Genomic DNA, 23,286 nt, shown 5'->3' with positions numbered 1-23,286 from the left:
ACATGTAGATTATTTTTAATGTTTTTAATACTTAATTACAGTATTGTGTTTATGATGTTGGTCTTAACGTGAATCCATTCTAAATTCTGATGCATCGGTCAGTATTTCTTTTGCACACTTTTGCTAAAATCAAGTAACCTGTGATATTACAATGGTTACAAAATATCCACAGAGCCTTAACGACACTCGACACTAGACACCTTTGGTAATTGTCATAGACCAGTCTTTTTCACTTGGTGTATCTCAACATAATGCACAAAATAACAAACCTGTGAAAATTTGAACTCAATTGGTCGTCGAAGTTGCGAGAAAATAATGGAAGAAAAAACACCCTTGTCACACGAAGGTGTGTGCTTTCAGATGCTTGAATTCGAGACCTCAAAATCAAATTCCTAGGTCTCGAAATCAAATTCCAATAGTTTAGTGAGAAATAACTTCTTTCTCGAAAACGACGTTACTTCAGAGGGAGCCGTTTATCAGCATCTATCCATTGATCGCTAACAAGTAAGTATTTTATGCTAACATTTATATTGAGCAATTACCAATAGTACAATCCCGTGCCCTTAAGTTCCACACAGGCGCGATTTGTAAACATCTCAATTGATGAAAACATTAACAGTTATATTTGTATATTGATATCAACGTTTGATACGAAGAAGGTAATTTGTCTCAAAACTTGTTCAGCTTTAGTTTTACAACTCGAATTTATGACACAATCATAAATGATCGGTGTAGCTTTTTGCCTGCCGGGAAATGCCATGGAATCATTACCGTTCAAGGAAATGGCATGGAAAAGTCAAAACAGTGTTACGTGGTCCGACAGGAACCGTTGCATCGGTATACAGTAAACCCATGCATGTCTAACATGCATTGGAATCAAATATATTTAGCTTAAGTATTTGCTCAGTACACTGAGCCTATACAGCCGCAGTGACCAATTAATCAATGAACGGCCGTGTCTGACACTTGCGTGTAGCCTATAGTTGTTCTACCTCCATGATGTAATTAGTAATTAGTGTGAGCTGTCAAAGGTAGTCTCAGTTACATCATGGAGCAAGGGTTTAATGGAGTACACCGGCTGTTTCAATCGATTCAAAACATTAAAGGCACTGGACACCATTGAGAAATACTTAAAAGAATTGTTAGCATAACAATAAAAACTTACTTGGTAACGAGCAACGGAGAGCTGTTGATGTATAAAACATTGTGGGAAACGACTCCCTCTGAAGTAGCGTATATAGTTTTTGAGAAAGAAGTAATTTCTCAATCAAATATTAAAAGACTTCCGGCCTGAAGCCTCTGTGCAACAAAGGCGTTTTTTTTCTTTCATTATTCTCTTGCAGCTTCGATGACCAATTTATGGTGGCCCTGAAGGGACATCGCATATCGCAAACGTGTGCGCATACGTATGCAATGTCGTGAAACAATTCGCAAATATGTGCGCACACGAATGCAATGTCGTGAAACAATTCGCGAATATGTGCGCACACGTATGCAATGTCGTGAAACAAATCGCAAATATGTGCGCACACGTATGCAATGTCGTGAAACAATTCGCGAATATGTGCGCACACGTATGCAATGTCGTGAAACAATTCGCGAATAGGTGCGCACACGTCTGCGAATATTATTTGCGATGTCGTGAATTTTATTGCATACCATGTTGCATACCTTTGAATAAAATGTCTAATGATCTGGGGGGTTTCTTTCCAACAGTGAGATAAGCGGTAGTCATTGCAGCAGTAGTCTTTGTTGTGAGGCAAGCGAGGCGTGTGGTCGTCCTTGACCTGGTGCCAAGTTCCTGGGTATACACATGCTTTACAGAGGGAGCCTGCTGTAGCGCCACAGTACTCCCTAGATCGGTAACAAATTATCCACAACTATGACATCATCCTAATGGTATGCAACATGGTATGCAATAAAATTCACGACATTGCAAAACAAATCGCACTCGTGTGCGCACATATTCACGATTTGGTTCACGAAATTGCATACGTGTGCTCACATATTCGCGATTTGTTTCACGACATTGCATACGTGTGCGCACATATTCGCGATTTGTTTCACGACATTGCATACGTGTGCGCACATATTCGCGAATTGTTTCACGACATTGCATACGTGTGCGCACATATTCGCGAATTGTTTCACGATATTGTATACGTGTGCGCATATATTCGCGATTTGTTTCACGACATTGCATACGTGTGCGCACACGTTTGCGTTATGCGATGTCCCTTCGGGGCCACCATACCAATTGAATCAAAATTGTCTCATACATGTTATTTTATACATATCCAATTACCAAAGGTGACCAGTGCCTTTATACTTTCACATGTTTTGGAGTAAATGGAGTTTCGAACATCGTTATACCATGTACATTGTGTGCAAATTGTGAACATTATGTATTGTTTTACTCTTTATACCAATATTATGCACACCCTCGCGAACATTATTGTAGGAAGTCATCATTCTGAGTTTAAAAACCTACTCAATTTGTGATATTTTCTTGATAATCACATTTCATTTTTACAGAACATGCATGACAATCACACTAATAGTCTTCATATACAATCCCTTTGATGTCATGATATGCGGTCACGCATCGCAGCCGCGACCTAATTAATTATTCATGCTATCATCTGTGAAAATATATTCATAGACCAATATTCAAATTATCAGGCCCATATATGGGTCTGATAGTTTGCATATATGCAGTGTATCCTGTATGATTGCATTTAATTACAGGATACTGTGACGTAATACTTTCCCGTGTGAAAATAACTACGACGATATTGTACTTTGTAGGTTTTTCTCGGTCAATTTCGGCAAATGAGCAGCCAATTTAACCATCAAGGTTTTCTATTTCGTGCGGCGAAATCGAATGCTAACTAAAAAGGGTCATTCGATTTCGTTTTATGATTAGTCAAATCTAATGTTGCGTCATTCGATTTAACAACATAATAATTCAATTTAACAATTCATCAAAGTCGCACTCACATTCGCAGACGCTTCTTGAGGCGTATGTGTCACGAAAAAGAACGACGCTACGCTTAAGGAATTTGACTCGACTCAAAACGAAATTGAACGGCCAAATTCTGAACTTGAAACGCAGTAACAACTGAAGAGGCAAAACAGCTTCAAAATCGAATGCATGATATTAATCTGACTGCTCATTTGCCGAATTTGACCGAGAAAACCTATACTAGCACCAGGGAATACTTTGGGTAATAATTGTCAAAGACCAGGGCCCAATTTCATAGAGCTGCTAAGCACAAACAAATTGCTTAGCATGATATTTCTTCCTTGATAAAAACATGATTGCCAACCAAATGTCCAGGTGACTTTCAGTCTAAGCAAATACCAGTAACAAGGGATGTGCAACAAATGTCAATTTGTTTGGTAATCTTGTTTTTATCAAGGAAGAAATTTCATGAAGAAAGTTTCTTTGCTTAGCAGCCCTATGAAATTGGGCACTGTCCTCAATAGTGATAATAGCGATCCTGTGTGAAAACTTCCAGTGAAAGTAATTACACTACATTAATCAAATCTTTAACTCTTACATATGTCTTATTTATTGTAAAATGCAGTATTGTGTAACTATGGCAATTGGATACCAAGACCATACCATTAGAGGAGAGTTTCAAGCATATTAATCCGTAGGCAAATAATAGTTGTGTCTCCTCTGAATCCTGTACGCACTTTCTTTTGAAACCGATTGATCAGGCGCAGAGTACCAATCGGTCACCAATTTGTGTTGAATCATGATCATCTTATGGAAAAGGTTTGCAGCAACACTATGTAATGAGTTCCTGTACTGCAGTTTTTAGTCGTTATTTATCTAAACTCCTTTCGTGTCAGATCATCGTCCCCATGTGTATTTTTGTAAATTAAACAGCCAAGGTAATTTGTTCATAAATTAACAAGTTTGTTTGTTCTGTTTTTCTCTCTAAAAGGCACTCCACTGCAAGCCTTAGCTTATATGCAATGTGCCTCCAAACATTTTGTTTTTGTTCACATTTTGTTATGTACTGTTATGTACAAGTAGATAATAAATGCTTTATTCAACTTAACACCGAATCCGTGTGTGGCAGTGGGGTCATCAGTCGGGAATAACATGCGTCCGTTGATTTGAACGGTCTAAATCGTTCGCTGGTAAACCCGCACGCTCACAACATTGTTGACTTTACACGTCTGTTATAATATGAGAGAAAAAACAGGATACAGTCATAATGAAAGTTTTTGTTATACATTGCCAATTCCTCCCTTTGTTTTCAAGCACTGTTACTAAGGGAATCAATGTGTGGTGAAGAGGTTTTCAAATAGTGGTTTAATCCCAACGAGGCCTGGTTCTTGATAATTTTACCGAGATGAAGTCGAGGTAAATTATCAAGAACCAGGCCTCGGCGGGTTTAAACCACTTTGAAAACCGATTCAACAAACTTTGATTCCCACTCATAAATACCGTTTCGGTCAAAAACATCAACACTTTTTGGTCAAAAAGTAAAATAAATACATAAATTATAATTTTTCAATGATTTCTTTCAACACCACATCCCTCCAGCTTTAAAATGGTAAAGCCCTCCGCTGCCCTCGGGTAAACAACTCCTTATAAGGGAATGCTGTGCGCGTTAGTTTAGTTCTTTAATCATTTCAAACGGTCTGAAATAACAAACACCTCAACAATATTATTGAACCACTCTGGCTTAATTACTAACTTTAAAACGTTATTTGTTGGAGAGAATTTTGCAAATAATCTCAATTGATAAACGTTTGTTAACTCACCATGACCAAGTTGTTGTCTTCATCTATTTCACGAATAAAAGTGCAGATTTTCTCGTCCGCCGTGTTCACGGGTAAATCTGTCTGAATTAACCGGTCGTCATCTAGCATTACACAACTCTAAAACAAGAAGTAAAAAAATAGGCCTATAAAACGAATTTGAAGTGTCGATTTAGAATCTTTTTCATTACAATTCCTGTGTCGCTGAATTGGGATAAAATAGAATTTCAGAATCTGACACTGTGGTGGCGCTATATTGATTTGATGGAAGGTAATTACTGGATCGTGTACGTTTTGTTAAAGGATCACGTTGCCTTGGATCGGACGAGTTGGTCTATGAAAAGCGTTTTAAACCGTTTGTTATGAAATGCATATGGTTAGAAAGATGTTTTAAAAGTAGAATATAATGATCCACACATGTATCACTCAAATTAGCACTGTTTTCATTTTACGTCGCGAACTAACACGGTCGGCCATTATGGGAGTCAAATGTTTGACTCCCATAAATGGCCAACCGTGTTTGTCGACAAGGTTAAACGAAAACCACGCAATTTCGAGGCATATTTGTGTAGATCATTGTATTCTACTTTTACAACATCTTTCTAACCATACCGATTTTATAACAAACGGTTACAGAACGCTTTTCAGAGACCAACTCGACCGATCCAAGACAACGTGTTCCTTTAATCATACTTTGTAACCGTCTCAGTTCGTTGCTGCAACCATGATATGACGTGTACTGATTGAGTCAAAAGCCCGTTTGTCCTGTATGTACGAATGCGGTTTGGAAGACTCGACACGGCCGACTATAATTTCCACATAACAGTTTGGGCGTAATCATGGAGGTAGAATCCTTACACCCAAAACACAAAACTGTTTAATGTGGTAATTCGTATTTCCATAGATCGTTTGTAGGTTTTTTTATTTAAAGTATTATTAACATGGGCAGAAGGAGGATTATTCAAAAGAGGGCGCTGTCAGAAGAAGTTCTCAGCAAAGACCTTTTCGCAAATAAAATTGCGCAAGCGCAGACTGTTGAATGACGTGCATTGTGAGATAGAAATGGATCAAATTTGATCACCAGCTAGACCACAATGCACCTAATTCCAAGCTTTACGCGCGCGCCCCGGTATTTGCGAAAAGGTCTATGGAGGGAGGGGGGGGGGGGACACTCACAATCCGGAGGACAGAATCTCCTGCTACACCGGTATAGTTTTGGGCGTTTGTTTTTTAACTCAAAGTCTTGACTACAAGTCTTGTTTTGAGTCCAATCATTTATTTTGTCACAGACTCTTTTACTTGAATGCCTTGACTATACTTGCCTTTACCATTCTGCCATCTATCGTCTTGTTGTCAAACACCTTCCCAATATCAAACTCCAGATCGTACTTCTTGAAGGCAGTTGCCGATTGCTTGATCTTGAAGTGGTTGCCATTGGTTACGGAGATTGCAAGAGTTGGTTTCGTGTAGATGCCGATATGACGTAGCAAGGGATTCACGCCTGTTTTGAAAGTATGGCTCTATTGATTAATATTTTAGTTTTTGAAAGTTAAAGGATTATATTTTCTCTTTTGATTTTTGTGTTTGTTGGATTTGAAAGTTTGTCTGTCCAAGTGCTCTTGGACATATAGTGTTAAATTGCACAACGAAAAGCCATACCGTTATCGCTAGTATGTCCGGTCACTCTTGACTGTTACCTTGACGCTGCGCCCTACGCCGAAAGGGTAATACACACTTTTTACAATTCACTCATATGCCTTGCCTGTGGTGTGTCATGTCTCAGCTTTAAAAAGTTAGGTTTTTGTTAACGAACAGCCCGATACCCACCCCTACCCCTGCCGCCACCCTTCTCATTGTGACATTGGAGGAAATGACATTAATTATTTGCGGGCAAGTGCTTTTCCTCATCAAGCTTAACTTGTGTATTCAGTAGGCACAGAGCTGTAGGTCCCTATTAGAAGAATTCTGGATGATGTTACCTTTCATTCATGCACTTAATCAAGGTCATCTTCCTAATTCCAGAAGCCATAGTTTCCCCCATACCCGTCTGGGTGGGTTTATTTACAGACCCTTCAGAGACGATGGTTGCGTGCGTTCGGTATCGTACACAACTATTAAAGACACTGCCGTCGATTTCACAAAACTCTTCCCAACTTAAGACTAATCTTAGGACTTAGGACGAGTCCCAACCCTGCACTGACTGTAGCATGCAGACCTTAAAATTAATCCTAACTTAGGACGAGTAGCTCGTCCTAACTCGAGATAAGACGAGTCCTAACTCTTTGTGAAATCGACCCTGGACACTATTGCTCCACAGTTGGTGTATCTCAACATATGCATAAAATAACAGACCTGTGAAAATTTGAGCTCAATTGGTCGTCGAAGTTGCGAGATATTAATGAAAGAAAAAAACACCCTTGTCGCACCATGGTCACACAAAGTTGTGTGCTTTCAGATGCTTGATTTCGAGACCTCAAATTCTAAATCTGAGGTCTCGAAATCAAATTCGTGGAAAATTTCTCGAAAACTACATTACTTCAGAAGGTGCCGTTTCTCACAATGTTTTATACTATCAACCTCTCCCCATTACTCGTAATCAAGAAAGGTTTTATGATAATAATTATTTTGAGTAATTACCAATAGTGTCCACTGCCTTTAAGTCTGAGTGTTCAAGGCACTGGAAACCTTTGGTAATTGTCAAAGACAGTATTCCCACTTGATGTATCCATTACCTCCATGGTGTGATCCCAACATATGCATAGAACGATAACAAATCTGTAAAAATTTTGGTTCTATTGTTCGTCGAATTTTCAATAAAAATATGACATAAAACACCCTTGTTGCACACATTTTGTGCGCTTTAAGGTGTCAAAAAGGCTTCAGGATAGTCTTTTAATAATTGAGTGAGAAATTACCTCTTCGTCAAAAACTATTTTACTTCAGAGGGGGTCGTTTCTCACAATGTTTTATACTATTAACAGCTCTCCATTGCTCGTCACCAAGTACGTTTTTATGCTATTAACAATTATTTTGAGAAATTACCAATAGTGTCCAGTGCCTTTAAGGAATAGAGGAGTGAACATTACTGAACTTTGTATTTACACGCAAACAAAATTCACAGCAAATGCAAACATTAATATTGGAGAACATTTGAATAGGTGCATTCTCGTGCGGTGTCGGATCACTAATGTTGTATTTACCATGCGTTGTTAATTACCAAACAAAATGCATTTAGTGGGTGCAAAGTACCAATGTGTTTAATGAATGACACAGGCTTGCAGGTGGTCTGAATGTGATTGGTGCTTCTGTTTGTTACCTGTGCCTCGTTAGGTTGTAATTATGCTATTCAGAGACCAAAGTACGTTTGTAATTTAACAATTAAACGTTATGAGAACACAGATTCAGCTGTTGCAAACTGCTTATACTTAAAGGAACACGTTGCCTTGGATCAGTCGAGTTGGTCTTTGAAAAGCGTTTGCACCCGTTTTTTATAAAATGCATATGGGTAGAAAGATGTAAAAGTAGAATACAATGATCCACACAAACATGCCTCGAAATTGCGTGGTTTTCCTTTTACCTCGTCGATTAACACGTCGGCCATTTATGGGGGTCAAAATTTTGACTCCCAAAAATGGCCGACGGTGTTAGTTCGCACAGTAGAAGGAAAACCACGCAATTTCGAGGCAAACTTGTGTGGATTATTGTATTCTACTTTTAAAACATCTTTCCAACCATATATGCATTATATAAAAAACGGTTACAAACGCTTTTGTTTTGACCAACTCGTCCGATCCAAGGCAACGTGTTCCTTTAACAACCAAAATGGCCCATGGTATCAATGCGAACCTGACGTCTAGCATGTAGAGTCTTCCTCGAGGGTTTAACAACAATACAGCAAACATGAACTCCTGTTTTGTTGTCATTCAGCCTTCGAAAAAGACTCTGATAGGGTCGAAACATCATACCATTAAAGGCAGTGGACACTTTTGGTAATTGTCAAAGACTAGCCTTCACAGTTGGTGTATCTCAACATATGCATAAAATAACAAACCTGTGAAAATTTGAGCTCAATCGGTCATCGAAGTTGCGAGACAGTGATGAAAGAAAAATAACCCTTGTCACACGAAGTTGTGTGCGTTTAGATGGTTGATTTCGGGACCTCAAGTTCTAAATCTGAAGTCTCGAAATCAAAATCGTGGAAAATTACTTCTTTCTCGAAAAACTATGGCACTTCAGAGGGAGCCGTTTCTCACAATGTTTTATACCATCAACCTCTCCCCATTACTCGTCACCAAGAAAGGTTTTATGCTAATAATTATATTTCGAGTAATTACCAGTAGTGTCCACTGCCTTTAAACCATTGTAATCGAATTGGATTGAATACATTGATTTTGTACGTTTGCTCACTGATTTGTTTTCTGACACCTAAGAGAAATGTTATGTTGCGTTTTGTTGAGGTAACTTACCTTTTATTAACCAATTTAAACCAGTAATAGAATTAGCCTTTTTTTAGGTATGGCGGACGCTATAGGAGTACACTGTTTGGTTTGGGTGTATACCGACAAATTTACCCAAACCTAATACTCTATAGTCTCATATGAATGTGTTCACCATATCCCAAAATGGCTTATTGAATTGGATGCCTTGATTGTGAATACCTATTGCTCAATGGTTGCAACTAATTTGTTTTCTGACACCAAGGGCAAGGTTTTAAAAAACGATCCTGTTATAAATTATGCGTTATCAAACCACCGGATACTGTTGGCCTACAATTTGACCGTGCTGTGGATTATACAAGATTATATAATCTTAAAAGATTAGGATCCTTTTTAATAATTAATCCAACGCTAAGCATCGCAAATTGAAATACTATTGGAAACAAAGGTGTTTAATTTTAAAAATCGTCTCTTGCAAACTGTCTTTGACCCCATTTTGGGGCGTATACTGTCAAATAAGTAAGCTGTAGTTTTGCGTATACATGTACAGTAAAATAAATCATTACGACTTTATTTGTAACAAAAATCGGTTTAAAAACTGCATGATTAATTATACCACCAATACACACAAAAGGGATGTGTCAAATAATCACCTTAACTTACTTAAAGGCACGACCTTTGGTAATTGTCAAATTCCATTATTCTCACTTGGTGTATCTCAACATAATATGCATAAAATAACAAACCTGTGAAAATTTCAACTCAATTGGTCGTCAAAGTTTCGAGAGAATACTGGAAGAAAAACACCCTTGTTGAACAAGTTGTGTGTTGTCAGAAGCTTAATATAAAGGCTTCAGGTCTGAACTTTGGAGTGAACAATTACCTCTTTCTAAGCTATCAATTATTTTAAATAAATACCAATAGTGTCCATAGTGTCTTTAACTTTGTGACATCGTCAACAACCACTGTCCGAGTCCACGAGGACATTGCATCAGCCACTGTTGAAATTTTCTCAGCTCAGCTTTTACAAAATGACATCCGTTCATAACTACACTGATGCTTTGGGTTCGTAACAGGGCAGCTTTATACACTCACCTAGAGTAGAGAGAAAATCATCGAAGTTCTCACTCGATTTCAGTTTGTAGTGTCCCTCAAAATGCGCCATAACAACGGCCCCTTAGACCCGACGGTCTACGAAGCACCATGCTCATAGTCCGGGTAGATTCAAAATGAAGCATCCAATTTAATCAATCCTCCTTATAGAGCGGATGCATAGTTTCCATGGTACGACAACGGATGAGGGAGGAATGAACGCCCTAGACAGAGAAATGATTTATATTGCAGGTGTTTTTTTATTTCGGGATGAGTTAATATTCAACGGTTTATTACTACTAGACACTCGAAGTTAGGTAGCAACACTACGTTTAATGACCGGCTATTAGCCGTTGTTTGGCGGGCTTGCTTGAAGTACCTACCGGGGGTGGGGGGGGGGGGGGGGGGGGTTCAATTGGCTCTGATGCACGGCTTGGTGTTTCGGGAATCAATGATCATTTATCAGTGGTCGTATAATCTGTATTTTGTGTTGACAATTCAAGAAGAGATTTTCACATGGTATTATCGCAAAGCTCTCACAGTAATACTTCCACAAAGTTTCAAAATCTATACAGAAAATAGGATTAACAAATTGTCGATAAAGCGTATCAAAGGCGAATATATTTGTTTTGCTCCATATTCAATGTTTTCATTTTAAATGGGTTTTTATTTAAAGCCATTGGACCCTTTCGGTAAACAGTATTGTCCAAGGCCCACACTTCGCATCTGCACGTTTCGCCGTGTCATGACATGTGTTTAAAATAAATCCGTAACTCTCGATATCGAGAATTGATATTGTTTTACTGTTTTCTCAAAAAGTAAAGCATTTCATGGAATAATATTTCAAGAGAAGTCTTTCACCACTACCTTCTGTAAACCCTGTAAGTTATTTGTAAATCTGTGAACTTTTTTTTTCTGTACCGAAAAGGTCCAATGGCTTTAATGGACCTTTCATTTAACAAGAAATATATACCTACATCGCTTGTATGTCTTATGAGGTATTTTCAGAATCACAAAGAAAATGCTTTCGTCTGTACAGGGACCCCCTGTGTACATCAATAGGCTAGAAACATTCTTCCCACACTCTTGTACAAATGTACCCCCCCCCCCCCTGAAAATTATCATGGTCCAATTTCATAAGCAGAAAATATTGCTTAAAGACACTGGACACTATTGCTATTTGTCAAAGACTAGTCTTCTCACTTGGTGTATCTCAACATATGCATAAAATAACAAACATGTAAAAATTTGAGCTCAATCTTGGTCGTCGAGGTGGCGAGATGATAATGAAAGAAAAAACACCCCTGTCACACGAAGTTGTGTGCGTTTAGATGGTTGATTTCGAGACCTCAAATTCTAAATCTGAGGTCTCGAAATCAAATTCGTGGAAAATTACTTCTTTCTCGAAAACTTTGTCACTTTAGAGGGAGCCGTTTCCCACAATGTTTTATACTATCAACCTCTCCCCATTACTCGTCACCAAGTATGCTATCATAATTAATTTGAGTAATTACCAATAGTGTCCACTGCCTTTAAGAATTTTCTGCTTACAAAAATGAGCAGGATACCAGTCACAAATTGTACATGAGACATAGGATTTTCCTGGCTCCTGATCTGGTTAGTATAATAATGATGTGCTTAGCTACTTGTTGCAGCTCAATGAAGTTTGGCCCAGTATAACCAGCGGGATTACATACCAGCTTTTGCTGTTTTTACCTTTAAAGGCAATGGACACTATTGGTAATTACTCAAAATAAATATTAGCATAAAACCTTACTTGGTAACGAGTAATGGGGAGAGGTTGATAGTATAAAACATTGTGAGAAACGGCTCCCTCTGAAGTGCCATAGTTTATGAGAAAGAAGTAATTCTCCACGAGATACACCAACTGTGAAGGCTAGTGTTTGACAATTACCAATAGTGCCACTACCTTTAACGAACATGTACAGCGCCCCAGCCCAAATTTATGATTTGCTAATGATCTTGCAACACTCGCACTCGCATATTCCGTTCCGACAAGCCCCCCCCCCCCATTACAGTTCCTGTTCACATGATGTATCAATGTTATAATAGCCTTCTTTCATCAAGTTTAAATCTAAATTCACAATTTTAATAAAGTATTTGCATATTCATGTGATCTGTTGTTGGTCGTGGATTTCTGATGCTTTGTACAAAAAAATGCATTAACAATTTCATTATCCTTTCCTGAAGTTCAAAGAGAGCGACTGACACAACTAAATATCCCCATTACCTTTTAAAAGTGTGAGTGAGAGTCTTTTATTAAAGGGAAGGTACACGTTTGGTAATTGTCAAAGACCAGTGTTCTCATTGGTGTATCCCATCATAACCATAAAATAACAGGCCTGCGGAAATTTGGGCTCAATCGGTCATCGAAGTTATGAGAAAAATGATGAAAGAAAAAAAAAACCTTGGACGAATTTGTGTGCTTTCAGACAGGAATAAAAGACTTCTAGCTAGAAGTCTTTTATTATTTTAGTGAGAAATAACCTCTCAAATACTACGTTACTTCAGAGGGAGTCGTTTCCCACAATGTTTTATACTATCAACAGCTCTCCCATGCTCGTTACCAAGTCAGTTTTTAAGTTAATACTCGTTTTGAGTAATTATCAAACGTGTACCTTCCATTTAATAGTTCTTTGAAAAAGAGCAGTTGTTAGAACTCGATAACCCAAATTATTATTTTAACAGTCTTTTATGTCGTTTATTTATCATAAACAAAAGTAAGGAAACACTAAGTGTGAAACGAAAAGATTTTTTTTTAAAGAAACGTTTTATTTTCACATGATTATAAAAACAATCTCAACATTTAAAGACACTGGGAAAGGCATTTTTACAACATTTATTTACACAAGATAAGATAACTAAATACACAAATTTTGTAATACCTTAATTAAATAGATTTAATGGTGTTGCGCCAACTTGAGGAAACGATTTTGTGTTATTCATTTCAGACATTATCTTTTCTAATTTTGTCATCCAACGAGCCCAAGTATTATGTACAGTTTTGTTTTTACCTTTACAGAAAATGATCTTCTTAAATTAAATATTTTCAAACATTTTCACAGGAATTTACTGCAACAGTGCACGATCAACCATGTTTGAAAACTCGATTCTGGATTCAGACTTTTAGTTTTTAGTGAGCAGACTGCCCAAAGATTTTGAAAAGCCAATTTTTGTGAACAAAATAATTACTATGTCTAGAATTAAATCATTCAAAACTCCACGCTTTGGCTTGGTGGTCCCTTGCTCTTGCCGGTCTTCTTGGGCAGCAAAACGGACTGGATGTTAGGCATAACACCTCCCTGTTAAAAAAAAACAATCAAAACATTTTAGAGTTTTCATTTTTAAAAGAAATTCAACCAAACCGTACAACTTTACAGCAAAGATACATCAACAATTGGATTAAAACAAATTTTCTGCAGATGGAACTGAAGCCAATTAATTCTTGTAAACATTCACTTTTGGTTTGAAAAGAGCCGATGGCTGCAGTTTTGGTGAAGTGAGAATACAGGTTTTGTAAATTTTGAATTGAAAGAGACGTAAACACAACAAAAATGGAACAAATTTATTTAAAACAAATTTCCAAATGTTTTTATGTGAAGTGACAACAAAGTTTTGAATTTTTTTGAAATAAAAGAGACGCACAACAAAAATGGTACAAATTTATTTGAAACCAATGTCAATAAAAAAATGTTTGGAGGGAGTAGCCTACTTGAAAATTTTTCGGAGATTTGTTTTTTGAAAAGTTTCCTTAGCCTTCCACCACTTTTTCATTCGTTATAAAATAAACAAAATAGTATCTATCATTTACTCAAACAAGAATATCCTTTTTTTGTAAAAACAGTATAAATAAATAAGTGTAAAATTGGTGGCAGGATACGGAAAGTTTTGTTTAACTTTTTTTTTTTAAGAAATTAAATCTTAAGAAATAAAATGTCAACTAACCTGAGCAATAGTGACATGGCTGAGCAGCTTATTCAGTTCCTCGTCGTTGCGGATTGCGAGCTGGACGTGGCGCGGGATAATGCGAGATTTCTTGTTGTCACGTGCTGCATTTCCCGCCAACTCGAGAATCTCAGCGGTGAGGTATTCCAAAATGGCCGCCATGTAGACTGCCGCACCGGTTCCAATGCGACCGCAGTACTGTCCTGAATGTGTAGCGAAAGAATTAGTAAAATAATTGAGCTATGGTCAGGTTAGGGAAAGATTTCTGTATCCAATACTAATATTCACCCATTTCTGCCAAAAGGAGAATCACGTTGGAGTAGATTTGATTCCTTTTTTTTCATATACGAATGACAAATTGGTGGCAGGATAGGAGCATTCGTTTTCAAAATCGACTGTAGAATCAAGTACCGTTATACAAGACACACAATAAAACTCGTGGGAAATGTGTTGACTTATTGTGACCCAAAACAAAATCATATCTGAGCAAGATTACTATATTCGAGTCATGATGATTTGAAAAGTCTGTCTGAATAGTCACATTTCCTAAACTGGAAAATTTAAAAGCATGTTTGAGAAAAAAATATGAAAGGATGTGGCGTTGAGATAAAGCATTTAAATTGTTGTTGAGTAAAAAGAGGAAAACCGATGTCAAATTCAGTTTTGGGATGCACGAATTGTCAAATAATAGAGTCATGTACAATATTGTGGGAAAGACGGCCTAAATCAGTTTAACAAGTTTGGTTGGAACTGTATATATACAATTGCATTAGAGTACTATTCAGCTAAACAATGCAACATTAGGTTTACTGGTTTTGTTTTGGTCAATGGTTTACAAGAACATTCAGGACATCGGGGAATATTCAATACCACAACTTGGATGGAAATTCTTCACTTTAAACAGCAGTTAACATTAATAATGTTTTTTTTTGTTTTTTGTTTTTTTTTGCAGGTCACTGTTTACGAGAACATATTCAAGAATTGGGGAGAGATCTAGGATGAAGTTCAAAGACATTCAAGATATACACGTACCTTTCTTGAGAAACCTGTGGATGCGAGCAACAGGGAACTGTAGACCGGCCCGAGAGCTACGGGAAACACTCTTCACATTCTTCTTGGCGCCTTTACCACGTCCAGACATAATGTATAACTGGAATTCAAGACTGGAAAATGTACACAAAATCACTCAACAATTTCCTTCTTCAAGTTGTGGTGCTAACTGCAGCGTTCTGTGTGCGGGTGGCCGTATAGAGGTGGTGGAGTTAGCAGCGAAGAAGGCGTCAAGATGGCATACAATGATTACATACGGAGAAAACGTGAGTTTTTATTAGCGGTTTCTGCTGGTTCCATTTTGTTCATTGGGGTTGCATAACGGCGTATAGTGTCTTTGATTTACCATTAGGGCTTTTTAATTTTGAAATCATAGCACAAAACATGTTATGACTGAGTCAACTTTAATTAATGTATTTATTAAATTTCGGTTTTAAAGTGTTTTTGGGGATATTAAAAATTCACACTGTAGACATTTTCAGAAGTCTCACCCATAGGAAAAATGTTCCCTTCCAGCCTTGCCTAAATCACCACACCACGTGGTTGTTTCAATTGAAAGAATGCGTTTAAATTCCCCGCTGTACGACTGTTGTGAAAGAGACTTTGAATACATTGGGGACAATAATGGAAGCATAATAGGGCTGAATGTTTCTTTGTCAATTAGAGTATGGACCCTGCGTTTAAGGCTCTTCGTATCAAAAGACGAAAACTGAGGGCAGGGAGTTTTCGTTTTCAATGGGTTGTTGACGACCAACAATCAATGGGATGGATGGGTTAATAAATGGTGCAATATGAACACCAAATATTTTAGGCGAACACAAAGGGGGGGGGGGGCTTACAAAAACATTTTATTATTTATTTCGTCTTATTTAAGGGTAGCCCCATCAGTCTGTTCTCAAAGGATTGTTACAATATTATTTGATAAGTTTTTGCTCTTTGTTTTATACATGGCTTTTGTTTTTGCCAAAGTTATTTAGAGAGTAAAATCCAACTTTTTTTCTGAGAGGACAACAACAAATTGCTTGTTGCGGATATGATTTATTCTTCTGGCTAAAGTAGTGATAGATTTAATTAAAATTCAAAACTGATTCATAAACATAATCTGCTGTGGGGTCAACAGCAAATTAACGGCAAATTAACAGACAAATTACTCAGAGTCATGCAATTTCATGGAAAACAAATCTTAGGTCAGGGGTTTTTTTCCCCCTGAAACAAAACAAGTCCACCTGGTTTGTATTTTGGTTCCGGTGTCGCATGCAATTATGTCCTCTATGCAATACTACCCGGAAGACATTATTGCATATGCAATAATGTTTTGCATATGCAATCGTCCGGACGGTTTTGCATATGCAATCGTGTCTGCCCGGACGCTGCTGCATAGTGCAATTGTGTCCGCCCGGACACATTTGCATATGCAGTTGTGTCCGCCCCGTGCAAAACCGTCCTTGCAGTAAATTAAACGCCATTGGTCGACGGAACACGTTCACTATTTTTTTACAAGCTAATATAAGTTCATTTCATGAATAACATGGGAAATTTTCGGCCTTTGGGTATTCGCTGTAATAATAAAATACGTGAATATTCAGGCTGCATAATATGATGTACGTAGGTTCAGTGCATGCGCGCACATACATGAACATGTACAGTCATTTACATGTCCACCGAACGGTTTTTGCGTAGCCCCGGACACGATTGCATATGCAAAAGTGTCCGGAGCGGACAGTATTGCATGGCGGACACAATTGCATCTGACACCAGCTGGAAATTTAAATACCCGTCCATTCTTTGAAAAGCTAAATTCTGCCCCAGCCCATTTGTTCCCCCCTTCGAACTCTGGTCTAGTCCCAGACTAGTCTACAGCTGAGTGAGCAGAAAACAATTGAGCGTCTGTTTCCTCTAAATGAGGTTTACACATATTATTGTTTCTCTTCACTGAAACCATTTTCTTAGTCATTCCTTTTTTTTTAATCCCTCTTCCATCCCATACCCGGTTCAAATCATCCAGTAAAACGCGCGAAAAATGAGGTGCACTGAAATCAGTGGAAGTTTTACTTACATCTCGCAAATCTAAATGGGTATTAAATCAGGTTAATTCTCGTACAAATTGTATTTTTCCATTCACTTAAACCATTTTCTTCTATTCCACCCCTACCCCATCCCCAACCCGGCCATCTAGTAAAAACGCGCCAAAAATGTGCCCTGAAATCAGTGGCGAAATTTTAGGAGGGAAAACGGGTGAATAAGGTTGATTCTTTACAAACTTATTTTTGTTCCTCACTGAAATTATTTGTTTTTCTTTGTCATTCTGTCATTTTGATCATAATCTCTCTCCACTCCCCCCCCCCCCCCAGTTCATCCAATAAAATCGCACGGAAAATGGGGCGCACTAAAATCCACGGCGAAGGAGGGAAAACTAAACGGCTCACAAATCTCGAGTTAGCAAATCAGGTGACCGTAATGATGTTCAAATACCGCCAAATGTTTCTCTAGAACACGTCCGCATCAGAGGTACTTAAACCCAGCATCGTCTTTTCACAGCCCCCACTGTTTGAATAATACTCCGGTCTGAACGCACAGGGTGCTTAAGTTTCATAGAATAAGAAAACCTCGTCATCATCAAGAATGTCAGGCCGGGGTAAAGGTGGCAAGGGCCTGGGGAAGGGCGGTGCCAAGAGACATCGTAAGGTTCTCCGAGATAACATCCAAGGAATCACCAAGCCAGCAATCAGGAGGCTCGCCCGCCGAGGTGGGGTGAAGCGAATCTCTGGACTCATTTATGAGGAAACACGGGGTGTGCTCAAGGCAAGTAAAAGTAACACTCTGCGTTGTCAGTTATATTGAAAAAAAGGCTGCAAGTCACACAAACAAGTTAGTTTGTTTTAAGTATTGATACTTGATCGCATGTTGGTCAAACAGAATGAACAAACTGGAAAGGTTTCTGAAATGACATGATACCAGACTATCTATCATTTCATAAAGGTCACGGTTGTGTACGATTATTCAAATAGGGTTATTTATTGTTCATAGAGTTAAAGGGATAGAGTAGTCTACTAGACATTTATACACCGGAGCTCATCAATGGAACATACTTAACATCAATCGTTGTAACAATTACTTAAATTCAAAAGGGCAGTCAAACAACATCGTTCATCTCATAAAATAACAGTTTTTGTACATTTTTGTTTGCCATTGTTCTCTATTTCCTGTGCAATTTTTGGTGTTGTATTTGTTCGTTTGTTTGAATTGATCTGTGTACATTTCCTACGAGTTGCAAAACCTACAAATGAATTAGTTTCATTTGAATTGATTTGTGTACATTTCCTTTAGTTGCCTATTTTTGTTGACAAAATAAAACATAAGTTCCTAGTAAAGGCCACATTTTAAAATATTTGAACAAGATTTTCTGTAGATGTTGGGGTACCCGCTGGTAAAATAATAGGATTCGAATTGCCTCTGGCTACCGGGCAATCTCGGTGGATAGTTGGTATGACACTGCTCTAGAATTGTAAGGGTAAAATGCCCGTGATTTGGTTCACAGAACTTGGAAACGTATACAGTGCCTGCACACATCGGTGTAAGAGTAAAAGAGTAATTTTCTAGTTGGTCAGTTTTTAGTGTCGGTGATAATCATGCGTTCACAGTTAAGTTCTTCAAAAAGTTTAGTTTTGCAACCGTTCATGAAATTATTATTCTGGTTCAGATGGTTATTTGGGGTACTATATTTATAAAATATTTATCCTCTAAAATATTAATTTATATTATCTTTTCTCTCCATTATTTTCTCAGGTGTTCCTTGAGAATGTAATCCGCGATGCAGTGACGTACTGTGAACACGCCAAGCGGAAAACAGTCACTGCCATGGACGTGGTGTACGCCCTCAAGCGGCAAGGACGCACGCTGTATGGTTTTGGTGGATAGTCATCAGGAGAGATGGTCGCTGGACGATCGAGAAAAACATTACAAGAAAAACTTTATAACCGACAGAATGAAGACTCCAAAAGTTGAGAGACTCCAAAAGCTAAGAAGACTTCATAAACTAAGACTCCAATAATGACACTGTCATGTAAGAAAAGAAAAAAAGAAAAAAACACGAGTGTCAGTACACCATTTTAATGAGCTGAGCTGTACTGTTAATTAAAGAAAACAACTAATTGAATTGAAATGTAACTGCATACTGTACATACAAAATAAGTGTTTGCAAGAACTAGATTCCAACCAAAATGACTCAAAAAATTAAGAAGACTCCCCAAAATTAAGAGACCCAATTGACTGGTAGACTTACATTATATCGTACAAAAAAGAAAAGTGTTACATGTAAATGAGCTGATTCGTACGGTTAATTAAAGAAGAAAACTGCTTGAATTAAAAATGAGATTTTTTGAAAAAATCTCTGCCAGCTGTACAAACAGACTAGATTTCGTGTTTGCAATTGTACCTTTAAACTGAAAAGTAAAGTTGACCTTAGAACCTTCAACTCCGCTTACGATTAGTAAAAATTAAAGGAACACGTTGCCTTGGATCGGACGAGTCGGTCAAAACAAAAGCGTTTGTAACCGTTTTTTATAAAATGTATATGGTTGGAAAGATGTTGTAAAAGTAGAATACAATGATCCACACAAGTTTGCCTCGAAATTGCGTGGTTTTCCTTCTACTGTGCGAACTAACATGGTCGGCCATTTATGGGAGTCAAAATTTTGACCCCCATAAATGGCCGACGTGTTAGTCGACAAGGTAAAAGGAAAACCACGCAATTTCGAGGCATGTTTGTGTGGATCATTGTATTCTACTTTTACAACATCTATCTACCCATATGCATTTTATAAAAAACGGTTACAAACGCTTTTCAAAGACCAACTCGACCGATCCAAGGCAACGTGTTCCTTTAAGAGAATAAAAAAAAGGAATGATGATTAAAAATGAATTTATTTTGTTTAAGTTGAGAGAAAGATTTAAGTGTTTAAGCCTGTTTGATTATATGATTTTCTTTTTGTTGATTTGAGAAAAAATTAATTTAGTTATACAAATTGTTAATAAAAGTTATGTTCATGTCGAATTTAATTATGTTTCTGCTTGTCCTCATTGACTGAAGTCTTTTATTTAAGGGAAAGGGGAAATAATATTTTTTAAATTAAAAGCGGAATTTGAAATATCAGGAATCAATCATGGCATCTATAATCTTGAGGGGAGCATGAATGTTTTTACTGATCTAATCCTGAAACGAACAAGAAATTATTCATTCTGGATGTTCGTAAAAGTCATCAAGTCATTTCTTAAGTCTCTTAACATAAATACTTTTATAGATTCATGGAAATTTATATTATAAGCTTGTGATCGAGGCACTGCAAAATTAAATAGTAAATATCGAATTGTTTTACTTTAAAAACTAAACAATGAATGTTAGGGTCCAATTCTGCTGTCAACGTTTCAATGAAGACCAACCCTGATGCACTAAGTATTTAGTGTGGAAGAAGTACTAGGGTGTGTTGTCTTTCAGTTTGACCCTCTCAACAAAATGGCTGTGAAGACGACTCGACGTGGCAATAAATTTACAAAATAATAACTTTTTATTTGTGTCTCCAAATCTGCCCTTGTTTTCTACTGATATAAAATAACTTTAAATATCGAAGTGTCCGTCAAGTCATAAACTGTCTTTCGTTTTCTCATTTACCCTATGAGCACTTGTTTTGAAACAAATTGTAATGTCAAAGGTTTATAGCACAAATGCCATGGTTAGTTCACCGGTATGTCACTTGCATAACACAATTTTTATTTATTTTTTACCACAAGGGGTTTTTGTTTGTTGATAATAAAAAAAAAAATCTCAAACACAACTCGTCTGGACGCGTACTCTTTATCGTTGTTACTTTGCCGCAAATCTGGAGCGATTATGTCCACGCATGAAAAAATGTTCATGTACAGTCTGAAAAACGCTTCATGCAGAAACGTGTGGGGGTTTTTTCAGGTTGAAATGTTTTCAAATCACTTTCTCTAAAACCACATTACTCGGAAGTTTGTTTAAATGTAATGTCATACATTATCAACAGCTACAGTGCTTCTTAAGGGCTTTTCACACGATGATGTAGCCCACGTCCTCGGTCAAAACTTCCGCTAGTGTAAGATTTTGTCGTAGGTCCGGACCTCCGACAAAATGTAGCAATACTGGACAAGATTTGACAAGGGACCCTGGACACTCCAAAAATTACTGTCCTTTCACACGAGGTGCATTTTCATCAAGGGACCCTTGCTATTGCTCTCGTGTGAAAGGGGCTTTACTTCAGTTTTTTTATGGCCATCAATGTTTAAAGAAATTACAAAAGGTATACGTGTATGTAGCGAAGGGTTGTGGCCCAACCCGCCAGGGTGATCAGATCGCTCCCTCAACCAACATACGAGCAAAAAATGGAGGTAATCGTTCCTTACCATACATCACCAATAAAATAAAACAATTACCCCTTAAAAAATCCCCTCCATCAACAATACAAAAAGTCCCCATAAAAACGGGGAAAACAAGAAATCAACAAGTCAGTGATAGAGTGGAAAGATTTATATCCCAATCGTCGAAGGGAATGGTTCAATTAGGGGTTTTAGTGTGGGACTCCAATCGGTTAAGGATGAATAATGCACACTAAACCACTCCAAGGTGGCGTAACGAGTACTGCACCGCATGTTTTACCCTCGTCCCCAGGGCACTGTCAACTAAAGGTCAGAAGGAATTGGGCTTGGACTTGAACTTTAGATAACCTTTAAGAAGTATTGAGGGGAGCTTCTACTGGATTTGTCTGAAGGCTGAGTAAGGGTTTGCAAACCGGATTTTGAGTTAACTTTCTTGCGGTTTGGTTCTTTTTCTTCTCGAAACGTGAACAAGAAACTTAATTGTGAACATCTCCTATTCTCTTTCATTAGCGTCACTTAAAGGCACTGGACACTATTGGTAACTACTCAAAATAATTGTTAGCATCAAACTTACTTTGTAAAAAGCAATGGAGAGCTGTTGATAGTATGAAGCATTGTGAAAAACGGCAAAGCATTGTGAAAGCACACAAAGTAATGCAACAAGGGTGTTTTTTTCTTTCATTATTCTCTTGCAAATTTGACGACCAATCGAGTCCAAATGTTCACATTTTATGCATATATGTTGGGATACACCAAGTGGGAATATGGGGGTCGATTTCACAAAGAGTTAGGACTAGTCCTAACTTAGGAGTAGTCCTAGGAGATATTAAAAACATATGGCTAGTCATAAGTTAGGACGAGTACCCTGTCCTAACTCGAGATAAGACTAGTCTTAACTCTTTGTGAAATCCACCCCAGGTCTTTGACAATGACAATTACCAAATGACTTTGTCCAGTGCCTTTAAGAAAAGAAGCTTCTTAAGAAGCTGTGGGTTTTTTGGTTTGTCATTCGTTGTGTGGTCTTCAAGATCCGTTTCCCCCTTTGTGGTTAAATGGCTTTGAGAGACACTTGTTCCGTTGCTTGTTTTAAACCCCCTCGGCCTATCAGGTTTAATTAGCCGGGCTGTATGCCAAAAGTGCCGTAGAGCCCCACTCTCTTGCAGCTTGGTACGTTGAAATAAGGACAGGAAACAACATGAGCCCCCTCCGAGGCCTTGGACCCTTGCCGAAATCTGAATCACCCCCCTCCCAAGAACCATGAGGGTGACGTGACCCTTTCATCGCCCACTGGTGACTGCATTTTTGAAACTTTTATATTTGGTAATTTTAGGATAAATCTTAAACAATAGATCAAAATGGGAAGGGAAAAAATCAATGAAACACGACAGGTATCTATGATAGACTGAATAGACTGTTTTGACAAGTTTAATTTAAAAGAATGCATTTTTAAACTCTTGTTTCAACTTTTGGTAGTTTGATGACGTATCTCAAACAATACATCAAAATATTGAAAGATTACCTTATTTATTATACACAAAAGGCTGTTAGAATATTTTAAACTGTTTGG

General features: G+C 37.7%; 3 protein-coding genes across 4 annotated transcripts; 1 reads left to right on the top strand and 2 right to left on the bottom strand.

The window, feature by feature from the left end:
• Nucleotides 1-3,551: 3,551 nt before the first annotated feature.
• Nucleotides 3,552-10,641, bottom strand: LOC139939125 (fatty acid-binding protein, adipocyte-like). Of its 2 annotated transcripts, none has more exons than XM_071934872.1 (4): nt 10,314-10,641; nt 6,111-6,283; nt 4,786-4,902; nt 3,552-4,194 (listed from the first exon to the last, which is right to left on the bottom strand). In XM_071934872.1, exons 1-4 carry the CDS (start codon nt 10,381-10,383, stop codon nt 4,141-4,143), a joined length of 414 nt encoding a protein of 137 aa, XP_071790973.1. In that variant the 5' UTR covers nt 10,384-10,641; the 3' UTR covers nt 3,552-4,140. The 2 variants fall into 2 exon arrangements, with proteins under 2 accessions (XP_071790973.1, XP_071790972.1); XM_071934871.1 differs by having other exon boundaries at nt 6,105-6,283; nt 10,314-10,634.
• A 2,460-nt stretch (nt 10,642-13,101) lies between these two features.
• LOC139938623 (late histone H2A.2.1-like) lies at nt 13,102-15,570 on the bottom strand. Its single transcript, XM_071934218.1, has 3 exons — nt 15,309-15,570; nt 14,277-14,479; nt 13,102-13,633 (listed from the first exon to the last, which is right to left on the bottom strand). The coding sequence occupies exons 1-3, from the start codon at nt 15,415-15,417 to the stop codon at nt 13,544-13,546; spliced, it is 402 nt and encodes a 133-aa protein (XP_071790319.1). The 5' UTR covers nt 15,418-15,570; the 3' UTR covers nt 13,102-13,543.
• Nucleotides 15,571-17,846: 2,276 nt separating this feature from the next.
• On the top strand, nt 17,847-19,831 carry LOC139938688 (histone H4). Its single transcript, XM_071934303.1, has 2 exons — nt 17,847-18,128; nt 19,113-19,831. The coding sequence occupies exons 1-2, from the start codon at nt 17,949-17,951 to the stop codon at nt 19,242-19,244; spliced, it is 312 nt and encodes a 103-aa protein (XP_071790404.1). The 5' UTR covers nt 17,847-17,948; the 3' UTR covers nt 19,245-19,831.
• The last annotated feature ends 3,455 nt before the right edge of the window (nt 19,832-23,286 follow it).

The sequence above is a fragment of the Asterias amurensis genome, chromosome 6, assembly GCF_032118995.1.
Source record: "Asterias amurensis chromosome 6, ASM3211899v1".
In the NCBI taxonomy this organism is placed as follows: domain Eukaryota; kingdom Metazoa; phylum Echinodermata; class Asteroidea; order Forcipulatida; family Asteriidae; genus Asterias; species Asterias amurensis.
Note: the sequence above shows the minus strand (reverse complement) of the source record. Positions and strands in the feature narration are given on the sequence as shown.